The 17,587-nt window shown below is 38.3% G+C and overlaps 2 protein-coding genes across 19 annotated transcripts in view; one reads left to right on the top strand and one right to left on the bottom strand.

Annotated features, from left to right (window-relative positions):
• rg (A kinase anchor protein rugose) overlaps positions 1–6,613 on the top strand; it is a 395,524-nt gene extending 388,911 nt beyond the window's left edge. For all 18 annotated transcript variants that reach the window (XM_076532111.1, XM_076532120.1, XM_076532118.1 and 15 more), the window contains 3 exons: positions 28–224; positions 379–530; positions 597–6,613. In XM_076532111.1, the coding sequence (XP_076388226.1) occupies positions 28–224; positions 379–530; positions 597–687 (440 nt within the window). In that variant the 3' untranslated portion in view covers positions 688–6,613. The remainder of the gene's footprint in view (positions 1–27; positions 225–378; positions 531–596) is intronic.
• A 100-nt stretch (positions 6,614–6,713) lies between these two features.
• The window catches only part of LOC100883326 (synaptotagmin-10), a 48,473-nt gene continuing 37,599 nt past the window's right edge, over positions 6,714–17,587 (bottom strand). The window contains exons 4-10 of the mRNA XM_003703264.3: positions 17,010–17,141; positions 12,804–12,958; positions 12,349–12,517; positions 12,165–12,285; positions 11,233–11,404; positions 10,972–11,172; positions 6,714–10,671 (exon numbers count right to left, since the gene is read on the bottom strand). Coding sequence (XP_003703312.1) covers positions 10,668–10,671; positions 10,972–11,172; positions 11,233–11,404; positions 12,165–12,285; positions 12,349–12,517; positions 12,804–12,958; positions 17,010–17,141 — 954 coding nt within the window. The 3' untranslated portion in view covers positions 6,714–10,667. The remainder of the gene's footprint in view (positions 10,672–10,971; positions 11,173–11,232; positions 11,405–12,164; positions 12,286–12,348; positions 12,518–12,803; positions 12,959–17,009; positions 17,142–17,587) is intronic.

The following is a 17,587-nucleotide window of genomic DNA, read 5'->3' as shown; positions in this document are numbered from 1 at the left end:
AATAAACCAATTATATTGTGTTCATAGATGGACCAGTCCTTGTGCACACGACTTTCGGAGATCTCCTGAGATCACTGGAGGCACCAAATGGATTTTCTTCGCCTGAAAATATCGCAATGTCGCGGGAAGGTGTTATTGTGGTGAACTACGAACGTGGTCACATAGCTGCGTTCACCATAAACGGAAAACGCCTGCGCCACGAGTCACACAATGATAACCTTCAGGTAACATAGGTGTTAGATGTGACAGTAAGACTATCCGAACCTTATAAATTCCCATAAGTAATAGTGCAATCTTGCAACATCACCGCGGCATATTTCTTGCACTGAACACAACTCCTTTAAAACATAATTCGATTCCAACGTTCGTTTCTTTCAGTGTCTACTTTTAAGCAGAGACGGCGAGTACTTAATGACAGGTGGTGACAAACGAATCGTAGAAGTTTGGAGGACGTTCAATCTAGCTCTTCTGTACGCATTTCCGGCATGCGAAAGCAGTGTCCGTTCTTTGGCACTCTCTCACGACCAAAAGTAAGTAATTTAGCCACTTTATCGAGTTCATAGTCTGTTCATCGTAACCATAATACCGTGTTACAGGTTTCTACTTGCTGGTCTGGCCAACGGATCGATCGTGATATTCCACATCGACTTCAACAGATGGCACCACGAGTTCCAGCAACGCTACTGAGACTGTTTTGCGTATGTCTAGCAAAACCGAGCGAGCTACAAGCATAGCCAGGCTGTTGTTTGACTTCCTTGCACAATAACGACAGATTCTTTTCAACAACGGGTCACAGGACGACGACAGCCACGCAACAGCCATTTTCACTATAATCCTATGTGTAACTACTCTATTCAAACAGATCTACGATTCGAAGAAACGCATCGTGCGACGAGGTCGGATCTACTGTACCGATCGTTGTGAACGATGCGGCTTTGAACAGTTTACAGATAGGAGCAACGAGCAACGACGCTTTCGTAACCGTTTATTACAATCAAGTAGTGGGCGCAGAACAGAGTAGTCGGCGAGCAGCAGGTATATTCAGCGTTCTAGCAATAAAAAAAGAGAAATTCGCTTTTCCCGCGACGAGATAAACACTCGAGACAAGCAGTGCTTCCGTGAATCGACGACCAGGCGTGCAGAACAGAATTTCGAGCACAGGGTTTTGTGCTGATCAGGCGTTATTCCGCGATTTCGAGCGAGGACTCGAGACTCGTGTTTTAATGAACGTTCGTTTCGTGTCCTCGAGCTGTCAACCTTGCAGAACCTTCACAAAAGGAAAAGGTTCGCGACAAAAAGGAAGCAGATACGTTTCTCTGGAACCGCTAGTCAATTACGAACACACTCGGAACTATCTGTACGCTTGCAAACACTCGAAGGTCGATTATCGACCATGTCCTTCGAGGATACAGCGAAGAGATCCTCGGACAGCACGCTCGCGACCAAGGAATCGCAAACGCGACGAGGTCGCGCTGTCTTTCCGCCTCGAAGCGCGTCAAGGGTGCGGCCATGTCGCAGCCACGATGCCAATAACGTCCCGTGTAAATACGATTATCTCTATAAATATGCATATACGATATAAATACGTACATATTCCGCGCTAGGATGACGAGCGAATGAGCGAAAGACGAGGCAACGAAACGTGTACTCCTTGCTCAGGAGAATCGCATTCCATTGCCGGTGTCGTGATTGCTGCTCGTGATATGATACACTTCTTCGGCTAAGCACTTAGTGAGTTCTGTTTAACGAGACACGTAAGAATGTAGTAACACATTCACACGTACTGATCGAAGCGATATCGACACCAAAGTATTCGATAGAACAGTATCAGAACTTTAGATACTGATTCTTTTTGAAACGATATTAAGTCGTTGCAAGTGACCCTTTCATATGGTTTTACTTAAGAAACTTCCCATGTTTTAAAGGTTAAGGTATTATTACATTGTTACATGGTTATCTCTTTGATAAAAGTAAATTAATTTCGGATATAAAATATCAATACTTCCATAAGGATATGTTTATGGACTCCAAAGCTAGAGTATGAGTCGCATTTAAGATCCATTATTATCAAAAAGTACACTAATTAGAAATAATTGTTATTATCGGAAAGATTGCAAAATTCCAATCGTCACTTTATGAAGGAAGTGGACTTGATCGACCCTCTGGCTCTGGGGTTCACAGTCGCGAAGTATCTAACGAGCATTAATTCTAGTAGATACTATTCGATAAAGTATCATAATTTGCAGGATAGAATTGGCAGTATTGATCCGGTATCATTTCGATCGCTACCCACACGTATATACATCACACAGGCGAAACAAAATACAAGGCAGATTTCGTACACACGCATGGTTCTCGAGTATTCACATTTGCACAAGAGGGCACTTTCGCAAGGGACGATCGATGCTTTTTCTTTCGCAATGCCGCGTACGCTGAATCGCCCCCAAACACGTATACACGAACCATCACAAACCACCATCGATCAGCCCGCAAACACTTCCTAATCCCTTAAATGTTCACGTCCTTCGGAAGAGATCCTAATTTTTATCAAAGCCGTCCAGCTTAACTTTGCGAGGATATTTCTTGGTATTTTCGCACGCGAGTTATAATTAATCAGCAAGAGAACGTTATAAATAGGCTTATAACAAACGAGGAATCACATGGATCCCGAATTCATTCTCAACGCGTGTTGTTCGTGTGTGAGCGTGTCGCCCGTATGACGATTCGAATGGGACAGATTGCCGTCATTTTCACGGAAAGGAACGATGTAACTATAAAAGAAAAAACGGTGGTAAACGATGCGAGGATCGGATGAGCGATTTATCGAAAAAGAAAGAGGAGAATGTAGGAATGAAAGTTAGACAGATCGTTAACTCGCTGTAGAACGAATGCTAGTCACTCTTCCTTGGAACAATGTTGGCGTTCATCAAGTATTACATAGAAAGCGTGAATAGTATCGTGAAAGGTTTTTATCGCGTGCATAGCTTGAATTGTTTGCACATGCGATACGGTCGGCGTAGCACCGTACACTGTTCACTTTTAAGTAGGCTAGCTAGCTTCTTCTTTTTATAGTCGTTCCAGATTAGTGATGGACAAGTGCTCGCGAGGACACGAGGCATGTAATGACGGGCTTTTGAGGATTTTTATGGGTAGTCAATTCGAAAATCTAAATTTGTAAATTTACAAGTCTGGATGTTAAAAATTTGTAATCTGCATAAATGCACATCAGTAGCCTCGAGACCTTCGAGCACTTGGTCGGCGCATCACTGTTCTAGATCGCGACATATTTCCTTTCGCTGACAATCGATGACGCGATTTCGGGTCAGAGGTAACAGAACAAGCGTGGAGAAGAGGAGGACAAAGAGGAGCGAGGGCGCGAAAAGAGAACAGTGTGAGAGGAACACGGGGTTAAATGAGAATAATTCGGTACGAGCGTGTCACGGTTCTCGTCGGTGATCGTTCGCGACGCATTTCTTCCGCGCTGCGCGATTTCGCGGATCACGCGATTCGATGCGGCCAAAAGTACTTAAAAAACAGGGAGAAGAACGAGAGGAAAATTGCCCAAATACGCGAACGTCTCAGGATAAGTATCTAGTCAGGACTCGCGCGCGGTTTGGACGCGTCGCGAATTACCGGCGGTCCCCGATTCCTTCATAGATGTCGATAAATACACTTTAAATAAATCATATACAGTACTGTCGTACGTGGTAGATGTAAAAGTAAGTGCATGGTGCATTCGTCGTTCTATAGCGATCAATCACTCTTGAGCTTGCTAAATACCACGATGTAACGTGTAATTAAGGAAAAAAGCATTTAGCCTCGGTACTTATTATTGTGCACCCGATACGCCGTCATTGGCGAATCGATCGCTCGTTAATCGTACAATTTATACACGCATAGGACAATGTTACGTGTGCAACAATCGTGTTAATTAAAATGGTATTATCGCTGCTACTCGTTATGGGCGTGCTTATGCATGATTGTTCGTATCGTTTCGTTTGCGTGTCGAGAGAAAGAAGATCGAGACAACGAGAAGAGCGTGTATGGAGGACAAAAAAGAAAATGAAAAAAAAACGAGGATGCGAGATTGTGTAATGTATGCGTGAGAAGAGTATCGTGCCTGGTGCTTCGGATAATATTAATTTCACATATTGTACACTGCGCTGCAACGTAGGCTTCCCTTGGAAAAGGACAAGGAAAGGGAGAAGAGCTTCTAACTTGCTTTTAGGGATCAAATGTAAGCTTCAATCTTCCGAGTTGCTAAATTCTGAATCATTCAAATTTTCAAAGTTTCGAGGGAGCGTTTGATAATTTGTAAACTTGGAAATTCAGAAATAATTTAAGAATTTCTAATTTAGAAACTGAAAATTTTCCAACCACGAGTAATGGAGACCTTTTTTTAACATCGCTGTTGTCCTTAGCGAAGCCTACCATGCTCGGTGGTGTACTTAAATGTACAGACGCATACTATCGACACCTTATTTTCGCTACGATGAAAGTAAAAAGAACAAAAAAATGAGAAAAAGGGACGATGCAATGAATTACGGCACGCACGACATTCCATCCGCATTTCCTATCTTTCGGCGATGCGCCTTTTTTGAATTCGAATCGCTTCGCGCGTTGCCAGCGCCGCGGGAAATTCAAATGACAGGAGATGCGCGATGAAACAATTCGCGTGCGCACAAGAACGCAAAGCAGCGTAAGAATGCGTAGCGTGGAGAATGAAAGAAATAGATAAAGAGAGAAAGGAACAGAGAAAAGCAAAAAGATTTTAAACAGAGGAGTTTTTATATTTGTTTATAGGTGTGTGAGAATGCTGCACTTTTCGAGCAAGTTGTTAGTGAATTCCCTCCATATTGCTATATATATATGAACAAAAAAATTATATATATATTATATATATATAAAAAAAGGAAGTTAAAAAAATCAATTCTCTGTCCGTAATCGAACTTCGGTATTATACATAAGAATAACGCTACTATTTTAAATAACGCTAAGTACAACGCTACAACAAAGGTTTGCCTATAATTATTATATTGATTATAACTACAATTTATTCTCATGATTATTAATTATTATTAATATTGATTACCAAGTATAATTGATTAGTGCTCCGATCACAGAAGTTCGTGGTTGCATTTCACCCGTACTTAAATGATTATTGATAATCGAAACGAATCACACAAAGCAAAGATTTGTACAATTCGTGTATCGGCCACGTGTTTTCGCGTCGTTGTACGCGGGGAAACGTGCGATCGTATTTCGTGTAAAGAGACAAAGAGAAGAAAAAAAAACGAAAAGACGAAAAAAAGAAGTAAATGAAAAAAATCCGAGGATTAATGGTTCGTTTAGATACGAAGCTGCCCGTAGAAGTACTTAACAATTGTAGATTAATCGAACGTTCTACGTTTCTAAGCGTAATCACGGGCGGATGAGAGAGAAAGAAACAAAATGACGCATAAACGTCGCGGAATAACACTTACTCGAACGCTTAGTCGTTTAGAATCGTAAACCTGTTCAGTATTTAGCGGCGGCGAGGAAGAGGGAAACGACGACGATTTTGAAAAAAAAAGAGAACGAACTCTTCGAGAAACGATCGTCGTCGCCTGCCTCTTCCCGCGGCCATGCAATTTTTCCAATCAATCGATAAGAAGTCAATATATATACAGAGATTGTAGAGAAGAAAAATGATGCTAAGAGGAGGAGAAGTCGAAGAGAAGCAGGATAAAAGAGAATAATAAAATCATTGTAGCGAAATCGTAGAGCTGCGTTCGTTAACACCGAGAATCCATCGAGTTCATCTGCGTCAAAGTAGCGTTTTATAATCGTGAGTCCATTTCTTATGCGTAATAATACGATTTAAAAAAAAAAAAGGAATAAAACACACACAAAATATATATTGTACAGCATTTGTAATGCTATATAAAACACGAGCCATCCGCTCTGGATTAAGCTTAAGCCTCATCCGATTCACACGAAGACTCATCAAATTAGTCGCTGCAGTTGCATTTCTTCAAAGACTGAACATCGTTCCGCGATCTATTGTTTTCTATTGTACATCACACAAATCGTTGTCATTGTTGTTGATCTCGAGCAGGTATCTATAAAACGTGATTTCCAATGCCGCGAATTTTCAATTAGCAGACACGAAAAAATGCAAAAAGAACGGGGAGAGACGAGAGGAAATGGCCTAATTCTTTTTTCACAATTTGCAAGATAGAGTTAACGTTAGAAGAGCACCAGAATGAAAATGAAAAATGGTACGATGTTCGATCGACGAACAAATGGCTGCAATTAATTATCCTTATCAGAAGAAACCTCGATGCTTGTCTAATATAATTTCTGACGAAAGGGAAAGTTTGGTAACCGGCGACGGTGATCAAGCCTCGTCGACGACACGGACGACGTTTCCCGGCACTTTTAAAAGGATACTATTTAAGTAGAGGTACTTAAGTCGTTGCTACATACCAGTATAAGCTCTATTGCTTATTTTATACTTAGTATTATCGTAACGTTTCGATTAGAGGTAACATAATGGGAAAGCTGTATCTTAGCATTAAGGTAGACTTAATCTGTAAAGATAAGTAGTCAAATAAATGAAAAGTACATTTGATGTTGCAGACGGTTTTTCATTTACTTTCGGCGTCCCCAGTTGCACTTCGAATAAATTCCTCTACGTTTGATGATTCATTTGGAAAATAAGAATACACAAATTTATGTGGTACCGATTTATTTATTTCATTCACAATCACAAATGGACAGCTGTCCGGATATACAGCATAGATAAATACATACTCGTTAGAAAATGCATATTATCGGTACCGTTACTCGATTCGATTCGCCTGCAGTTTTTGACTAAATAAGAGTACGATGTCACTTTCATGAGTAGAATAGATTTTGTCGCTCTTCGAATATTATCCAGTGAAATTCATACTCGTCAGCCCGTTTATTCGCATCGTCGCGATTGATATGTACGCATGTCACACGGTATCGACAGCGGTGTGATGGGCCTAATTAAGATTTTTGGGTGGTCCAGGTCCTCGCCCGAAAATTTTGAATACCGGCAATTTGGAGATGCGATTCATCGGCGATGCGAGTGGATGGAAGTCACTCTAACGATACAAAGTAAAGGACATCGTGTATCAACGTTACTCCAAATCACCTTATGTTCACGTACAAAATCACACGTTTACTTGAACGAACATCGACTACGCATATTAACACTACATCGAAACGAATACAAAAACGTCAGAATGGAATAATCGACACATCGAATACAGGACGACGTCAGATACACTCGATACGGTGTATTCAAAATAAATATAGATTAAGTACATCATTCGATAGTCCAGAACAGCTACGAGCACGAAAACTTCCCGCCCGTGTCCGGTCTAGAACGATTCGATGCAATTTTCTATCGAATCCGTTCCTCACGATCGTAGAAAAATGTTCTCCAGGCTGACCACCTACTACTCTAATTTACAAAATTACATGTCCGTTCCTTCTTCTTAAGCAGCTCACGTGAAGTTATTCGAGTAATCTCAGTCTGTAGTAGAATGTTCGCAATTTGTACGAAAAATACAGTTATTCTTGGTTTGCTTTAATGGGCGTCGCTGGAACGCGAAAATGAGAAGTGCAACAAGAATTCTAGAAAAAATAGCCAACCCCACGGGCAGCCACCATCAAATTGACTGGATACAATTTGGTACGAGGATTATATAAATATATGTATATATACTACTTCGAGGATTAACCATTAAAAGCTTCTTTGTTCCTGTGCGCTACGCTTCGCTATTTCTACGCTACTACTACTTCTGCGTGTCTTGGCACATTTTCTTCTAGTTACGTTTCGTGGTTATTAGTTGGTTATTTATCTAACTATGTATGTTTCGGTATAGGGTATACTTTCAGTAACATGGAACACACAACATTGTCTTTTATCGATTTTAATCCTTCAACTGCTGATTGTCGTTCGAAGCTTTCACTACTTGAGTGTAATGTATTATACACTTATTAACTGGGGCAAACGTGAAGTACTAGTGATTTGATCACTTTTATTTTTACTTCAATCATTCATTTTTATTTTAAATGAATTCAGAAATTTAGATTTTACGTATTTCTTGAAGCCATCATTTCCTTATAATAATAAGTCATAATGTCTTTATAATAATTTGTTCGAAATGTATTCTTTTGACATGGTTTCAATTTTCATACGAAGTCAGAAAATGGCTCTTTCTACCTCCATCCAATTCCCTCTTTCGCAATTAAAGGATTATCAACGACATTTCAATTATTCCTCTCTTCTCAACGTCAGCTCACCCGCTTTCCAGTGACGCCCACATGTAATATATCCCCTTTTGTATCTGATCGACCGTTAATCGATTACGCGAAACAATCGTGCCATTTTGTACAAATTCCTCTTACACAATTCCCGTTCTCAAGCGAGTGTTACATATTTTCACGATACACTATGCCTGCATGTATTACGGTTATCATACGTGCTACGAATCATTCGCGTTGATTTACTGTTCTCTACGACGTGGCCCTCCACGCGTGTCACACACGCGTCATTATCGAGCACACGCAACATTTTCCTGTCGATTAACGTGAACTGTCGATACGCGGTCTCGCGCGTGTGCACGTGCTTCCGGCCGCGTTATCACAAACGGTGCCCTTCGACGAGCTTTATACCTAAACACGTATCATGTTAAATAAGAACATTTTGCGCGAAAATGGTATGAGCGTGAATTAGTAAACGTCGTTTCGCTTCCTTTTCTATTTTTTTTTATTTTTCTGTTTTTCATTGCTGGTATGCTTTAGTAAATACACGATGTACTCTCCCTCGAAAGTCAAGTTGTTCAAATTTTATCGAAAGTGATTGAAATTGTTTAAATGTTTGAAGAAAAATTTCATGCATTATTTGTATTCAAAATTTTTACCAAATCGTTGACAAGTATATTCAAGTATTCAAGTAGTAATGTTCAAGATTCTATCAAATTTGAAAGAGTAGAAATTTTGAATTTAACCTGAAAATTTTCAAATCTGAAATCTTGATGTAATTTAGAATTAGATACGATATCTGTATCGTGTGATCAAGAGAAACGTGAATGCCTTTCGATCGGGAGTGTACTGCAACAACGACACAGCGTGACACATACGTTAACGTTAGGATATTGCTATTCAAAGACTAAAGAAAGATCTACATATGGATTACATGGCTTTATTGTCCTTAGAACGTTCTCTCGCGGTGTCATGCATCGGATTGATCGATAGAGACAAGTGTTACGGAAGCACGATAATGGTGTCCGATCGTGACAAATCCTCGTAGGATCATGCGGTTTATCACTGAAAACAGTTATTGTACGTTTGTGCCTCGTTAAGCTGTTTCTTAATACATAACGTGTACGTTTCATACACAGAATCGATTGTGCTGGAGTACGATGCTTGTTACTCGTTGCGTGGGCGTGCGGAGGAATGACCGGATTGCAAGAGAACTTTTTGCTGCATTAAGCGCGATAAAATAAACACCGACTATATATTATTTTCAAGCACGTTTCAGTAGAAATTAAAACCCTCTTTGAAATCATTACGTACTAGTAAGTGTACTTGCTACGACTGCTAATAACTGTGCGTGCGGCAAAGGCTATATATCCACAGTGCTCTGTTCGACAATTATTTTTCAATACGAAGCTTTCTCGAATCTCTTTTGCTCTTGAGTTCTCGATAATTATCGGAAATCTGTTAATAGGTGTCTCGATACCGTAGACTCCCGTTATATTGCCTCGGACAGGGCTGTAGGGACAACCTCGAATTAAACTTGGTTCGAAGTCTAACGCTTTGTGATATAACGCGTGAGTATTAATTTTCACGCTACCAGTGCGTGTGGACTGTATAATATAGACTATATGCAAGACTATAGGTAACTGGCTCAATTAACAGTAACAATGCAATATAGCGAGAGTCCTACCTTTGACGACTTTCACTTTGTCCATATCCAGATTGAAATATCTAGATTAAAATAACAAAAGCTAAACGAACAATTAGCTGCTATTTCGGTTATAAAGTGGTAACGCTTATGCAAGCGGTAAGTATGCAATATATCAAGAGATCCGAAAAATTTGCTCGTTCACAACCGCTTATTGAGTCAGTGTTTCTCTCTCGTTGATAAAATATACGATCAGTGGAATTGATAAACGATTTTGGAATACAGGGCCAGCCTGGATTCGTTTTTTCAAAAATAAGCTATTCTATCTTTGTCTATCTTTCTCTCTTTCTCTCTCTCACTCGCATTCTCTCCCTCTCTTTCTCTCGTTTGTATGTTCTTATCGATACTGGGGATACTTAATTTTTTCTTCTTGGGTTATTTTTCAAAGGTAATTTGAGCAACCTCGTCCTTCCATCGACTCTCTATCTAAGCTTTACAAACACTCTATTACTGTCTAGTACACGTTTACTATTTCACGCTCGCCGATACATTATGTTTCAAAGCACAGAGTTTTATACTGTTTGATATTTTGCTTCTGTTTCATCCGAGCCTGTTGAGATAGAAATTGTACTTAAGTCAGTCAAGCGGTGTGCATTAAATGACGACAGAAGGAAACAACGCCCAAGCCGACGTCCGACAAAAACTGCGACTTTCCGCGATATTTATCCCACCGGTACTTTCTTCATCTGCAACAAAAAACCTAGCTATTCTCTCTTCAACATTTACTATCCTTCAACAAACTTGATAACAACTTCCGTTTATTAAAGCTCTCGTAAGTCATTTGCAATACAACAAATCTCACATACAGTTAAATTTAATTCTGAATGGAATTCGCAAAGTGAAAGTTCGATAAATGCAAATTAGTATAATATTTCAATGCACGATTTGCCACAGCATCGCAGCTGAATAATCTCGTACCAAACCCAGATTAGAAAGGTTTCATTGAAACATTTGCTGAATTATCCATAAGAAATCGAGCCACTCACCTACTGTTCAAGCAGCTCAGACTCACTGGAAGAGGCTCCGAATTCACGGCTGGAATGTGACCAGCGATCGTTTCCGTCAAAGGATACCATTGCGTCACGGGTTTCCTTGGATTATCCAGCATTTCCAACCAGTGGTCGCGTCCGATACCGATGAAACTCGAGCCGATTGCTGTGCAACCCATCAGCTCGTTCGATCCAATTCTGATTTAATAAAATTTCATCAGGTTTTTGTCTCTAAAATGAAGAGATTTTTTCTCCTACCTGTCGTAGTCGATTACTTTTATTATCAGACTAACGTCTTCGATGTTGTCAGCCGGCACGTCGAACACTAGAATCTCATTGTACACGGGACAGAGGGTGTTCTTTTTCACGGTCGTCTTCTTCTTCTTGATCCTCTTGCCTTGGCATAACAGGTATATCTTCACGTACGGGTCTGCAAATTTACTTGTGTCAGGTTTTCAGAATAGTTGAGATTATTCGTGAGTTTTGATACAACGCGTTGAATGTGGAACACGTAAAAACTTGTTGCGTGGGAATTTGACTGGTTTGACATGCGATTTCACTGGTTATTTGATATAGCGGTGATTTGACGCATAGTAATTTGACGGGAGACGATTTGATGCGTGCTTTGACTTGTAATTTAACGCGTGGCGAATTGACTCACGATAATTCGTGTGGTCATTCAGTGGAAATTAAAATGTGACATAACGAGAGTACACTGCAAGTACCAGGTCTCAGTATAGGAAGGTCATTCATATAGAAATTATAATACAAACGGAAAATACTTGACATCTATTAATTCAACAATCAAATTAATTCCCATTGACTTCAAAGTCAATCTATAATTTTAAAAATGTTTGCTCGAAAAGTTCACTTTTAAAAATTGCTCTCAAGTAGTCTTAAAATTTATGAGCTACGTCAAATCACATTCGGACCAAAAATTATTTACTGAATTTCATAAAAATATCATGATTCAAAAAATTTGTCTAAGTCCAACTTTATTAATCTAGCAATTAAACCCGGTGAAAATTATTTCGTGTGAATCTGCGATTGCGTACCCCAGCTAAAATCGAACGCAACGATTCGGCTAAACAAGGCGATCGCGCGAATCAATATTGTAGGTTGGGAAAAGCAATCGCGGACTCGTCCCGATATTTATTGTGGCTGACGCCGAACAATTCCAGTAAATTTACCCGACAATCCTGTTATGTCCATGGCTTTCAGGTTTCTGGCTTTAATTACAGTCACTGTTAGCCGACCGGCTGTCGGTAGGTAGCAAAGCGACAGCATCAATTTACCCAGATCCACCTTTTCCTGAGGAGACAGTAGAAAAGCGTTTCAGTGGCTTGTCAAGACGCTTTGCTGCTACGAATTTACCTGCATTGTACGCATAATGTCCATTGTGTACTCGAGTTCGTGCTCGAGATCGGCGCATTCCAACAACCCTTTGACAACCACTTGCCCGATCAGGTCGTTTCGAGAGAATCGATCGAAGTCGTACACGGAGAATTGGAGATAGCGTTCTCTTAGCTCTTCGTATGATACGCTGATAAGGAAAGGGTAATTATTTAATTGTAATTGGAGAAATCTCTTTCGAGTGTTTGAGCTGATAGGGACATTGTTGCATGAACAAGTTTTTCAAAGAAATATATTTTCTTAACTTAGCAAAAATATATGACTTCATATGTGTCACATGACTTTACACTATTCGAAGACAGATTCGCGGTATGATATTATAAATTAACCTGTAAAAATTTTGAAATGATTATATATGACATGGAAAGTATTGTTTGAATAAAAATACAATGAGAGTTGTGTGATTTGTATCTAACCTGAATATGAAGGTTTCGTTGAACACGGGGTTCAGATTCTTGCGGTGCACTTTCGTTTGATGCTTCTTCTTCCTGTCAGGAAGGAGATACACTTTCACATAAGGATCGCTGCTTCCTGTCACGTCCTTCTCCGGCAAATCTCGAGCTTCTAAAACCTGGAAAAACACGGAAAATTGCAGGGATGACCTTCCATAATTTCGGTGCAAAGTCGGTCACAAAACCTTGTACTCTAGTGGAAATTGTTTAAAGAAACTGTTTAAGAAATTAAAACAATTTCTTCTTTTAAGAAATTTCTTCTTTTAAGAAACTGTTTAAGAAATTAAAACAATTTCTTCTTTTAAGAAATTTCTTCTTTTAAGAAACTGTTTAAGAAATTAAAACAATTTCTTCTTTTAAGAAATTTCTTCTTTTAAGAAACTGTTTAAGAAATTAAAACAATTTCTTCTTTTAAGAAATTTCTTCTTTTAAGAAACTGTTTAAGAAATTAAAACAATTTCTTCTTTTAAGAAATTTCTTTTTTTAAGAAACTGTTTAAGAAATTAAAACAATTTCTTCCTTTAAGAAATTTCTTCTTTTAAGAAACTGTTTAAGAAATTAAAACAATTTCTTCTCTTAAGAAATTTCTTCTTTTAAGAAATAGTTTAAAAGGTGATCTATGACTATAATTGAAAGCAGTTTCTCAGCCATGAATATGGTTATGACGTAGAAAATAAATTCAAATCGTGGGTTTCTCGGTTGACCGTTCTCTCATTGGTTTATGAATGAATCGCGATATATTGCACGCATTAATGGGTCTCATTTACATTTCTGTGTCACGAAACGTGGGCACCGTGGTCTATTTATAACGAATTCAATATCTTTCGAATAACGCGTCGATTACCTAATCCCCGTTGCGATCGACAGCAAATCTAACCGGGCGGACTCGCGTGTTCATCGCTGGAACGCGGCGTAGCTCATTAACGTTATTAAATAGCTGTCGCTAAATATAGCCCACGGTAATTAGCTTAATCGAGAGCGAGATGAATCGATGCAAAAACACTCGTAACGTTACAAATTGTCTTCTGATTATTCGCTATTGTTCACGTGTCGAATTAATGCAACAGCAGCTAAAGTCTCTCTATATGGCCCCGAGGTCATATAATTTTATGGTAAAAATTGTAAAAATTTCCGTAAGAATTTGAACGTTTAAAAATTCTGAAGTTTCGAAGAGATACAAATCTCAGCAAAGGACTCGTATTCATCGATCAAAAATGGCAGAAGGATTGAACTGCAAATTGAGGAAACCTGAATTTCCGAGAGATCAAAGACTGCGAGCAGCAAAGGATTGCGGAGGGAAATGTTAAATTGTATCAAAAAGGAAAATATAATTAACTTCCCCACTGTTCTATGTATGGAAATAGAACAAACTGAAGATGACCAACTTATTCCTTTGTAACGTTTCAACACCCTTTAGAGTCCTCCTCATTTTATTAATATAATCTATAAATGGATGTGGTCGACTTGAATCGCACATAGAATAAAGCCGTTATTGTGTCGGGAAATAAAAGACAAAGTCATCGGTGACTTTACATGTAACGCTTATTTATACATCAGAGCATAAATCGTAAAGAGGTACCAAGTAAACCTGCTTATTTACTCCATGTTGGTTTTCTTATAAATTAATTTATAAATGAACAAAGTTGCTAAAGTAACTGCAAGATGACTTTTAGTAAAATTTTACAAAAGTTAAATATTACGAGAAGTGTCTTGGAGGAATAAAATGGTGATACAATGTCGTAAATCTCGACGACAGTCAATTATCGAGAAAAGTCGTAATCGATCGCGTGACACCCAGAAATGAATTCGAACACACCCTTGCATACCTCGTCGTTTATATGCATTTCAGCCGCCGGAAAAATCTATCATCGAAAGTGATGTAGCAGCCTTGAGACACGTTGGCAGCTTAATCAATGCGGCCGCACGCGATCGAATGTATCGTATTATAAATCGAGAGCAATATAATTCCGAGCAAACGAGGAAACTGGAACGCGAATGTCGATGCTCGTTGACGAGCAAAAAAGTTCCTCGCCATGTTGATTTCACGTTACGTGCATCGCCTGAAGAAGGAGCTTTAGAGTCCGCTGCAATTCAGATGGAATCGAGATGCCTCGAATAAGCGTGAAACCCTCCGACGTGCTGATATTCGAATAACCAGATATTTCTTCGGGAATATACGACGCAATTTCCTCAAAGAAACGTTTGAATTCCGCGAATTACGTGGGAATTGAAATCAAAAGCATTTTATAACGAACTCGAATTGCGCAACGATGTTATGAAAACCGTTGATACTCGTTTTACAGGAATTTGGGCCACGATATTATGCAAACTACCGTTTAACTTCCTTTAACAACGCCATGCACGTAAATATTGTTAATTTAACGGTACCAAGTTTGCAACAGTGTTACACAAAGGAAAATGTGCTTTTAGTTATAAACCCGCACGAGTCGGAATTTGTTTTACGTTTGGGAATTTTGCAACGAGGTTTGCTCAGCGTTTTACAACTTATAAGCTCTGTTGTTACATCGAATGAGGAATTTGATGGTTTCATTTCGAGTATTGTAACAATGTTGCACATGCATCTTTGTCAAGGTGGAAACTTTCAACGCAGGCGATAGTCGCTTCAAACTTTGTGCTACAATGTGGGAGGCAGATAACGTACAAAAACTGTTCAATGTCACATAGTTTCATTACATAGTTATGTCTTTTAACTTCACAATTATATAAGGTGAATAACAAAAATCAAACTGCATATACATATTTTGGGTTTACTATCTAAAAATCAAGTGTAATATTGTTACTTCGAAACCTTCATTTAATACTCCTTATTGAATTTGTCAATTAATCAATTCATTACACAGTTATGTCTTTTAACTTCAAATTATATGAAGCGAATAACAAAAATCAAACTCCATATGCATATATTGATTTTACTAGCTAAAAATCAAGTATAATATTGTTACTTCGAAACCTTCATTTAATACTCCTTATTGAATTTGTCAATTAATCAATTCATTACACAGCTATGTCTTTTAACTTCACAATTATATGAGCTGAATAACAAAAATCAAAATCCATATACATGTATTGATTTTACTATCTAAAAATCAAGTATAATATTGTTACTTCGAAACCTTCATTTAATACTCCTTATTGAATTTAACAATTAATCAATTCATTACACAGTTATGTCCTTTAACTTCAAATTATATGAAGTGAATAACAAAAATCAAACTGCATATACATATATTGATTTTACTATCTAAAAATCAAGTATAATATTGTTACTTCGAAACCTTCATTTAATACTCCTTATTGAATTTAACAATTAATCAATTCATTACACAGTTATGTCTTTTAACTTCAAATTATATGAAGTGAATAACAAAAATCAAACTGCATATACATATATTGATTTTACTATCTAAAAATCAAGTATAATATTGTTACTTCGAAACGTTCATATAATACTCCTTATCGAGTTTGTCAATTAATCAATTCATTACACAGTTGTGTCTTTTAACTTCACAATTATATAAGATGAATAACAAAAATCAAACTCCATATACATATATCGATTTTATTAGCTAAAAATCAAGTATAATATTGTTACTTCGAAACCTTCATTTAATACTCCTTATCGAGTTTGTCAATTAATCAGTTCATTACACAGCTATGTCTTTTAACTTCAAATTATATGAGCTGAATAACAAAAATCAAAATCCACATACATGTATTGATTTTACTATCTAAAAATCAAGTATACTATTGTTACTTCGAAACCTTCATATAATACTCCTTATCGAGTTTGTCAATTAATCATCACATTTATAAAATGCTGTATCACATTCCCACCTTATAATAACACAAATAAATCATCATCCATGTTGTTAAACATATTGACTGTTTATAATCATATTCAGTTCCTATCCTCCAAAAGATTTTTTAAAAGATCATTTAATTTGTTTCCCTAATTTACTTCACACATAACAGAGAGGTACATGTAACTGTTTAAAATAAAATAAAGCAAAAAGAAGTAAAGCGTGCTAACATTTTTTCGCTCCATTATGCACTGAGTAAACACGTTAAGCTCGGCAACACCATTTTTTCCCCAGCATCGTTTAACGAGCAAACGGAACGTAGGTTTATTCAAGAAACTAGTAAGCTCACCTTAACGATCAATGACTCTATCTCCTTGTCGTACTGCAGAGCGAAACGCAGACTTCCGGCGAACTCCATTTCCGCGGTGCTGGCGCTGTCCGCGTCATCCTGTTTGAGCAGCTCTTTCTTGTAAAGTTCCGGCTGCAATACGTGAACGTGTACGGTTAAAACTTTCAGCAAACTGAATTCTCCTCGTGTGTTTCGTTGTGTGCCTTTCAGCGTTGGCCCATTTGCAGCGAGTTCTTTGCGTAGCGAAAAATTCCCTCGCTTAACGGGCAAACTAAGCTTCAGGTCACACAAAGTGTCTTCCGCTGCTTGTATTCTCTTTGTACAAGTGAAATGAATGCAACGCTGTTTTGCTTGGGAGCTACTTTCACTCTAATTTGTAATTTTTTATTTGGGAAGTTGGAAATTTTGGATGTGGGCGTTTGGGAAAGGTCGGAAATTAGAGTTTGAGGAAGTGGGAGTTTGGGAAAGGAGAAATTTGGAAATGTGGTAAATTGGGGAAAACGGTATTTGGGAGGGTAGAATTAGGGAATGTGGGAATTTTGGGATTTGGAGATTTGGGGATGTGAGAATTTGGTGAA

The sequence above is a fragment of the Megachile rotundata genome, chromosome 5 (genome assembly GCF_050947335.1).
Source record: "Megachile rotundata isolate GNS110a chromosome 5, iyMegRotu1, whole genome shotgun sequence".
NCBI classification, from domain to species: Eukaryota; Metazoa; Arthropoda; class Insecta; order Hymenoptera; family Megachilidae; genus Megachile; species Megachile rotundata.
The sequence above is the reverse complement of the archived record's forward strand: the minus strand, read 5'-3'. Positions and strand labels throughout refer to the sequence as shown.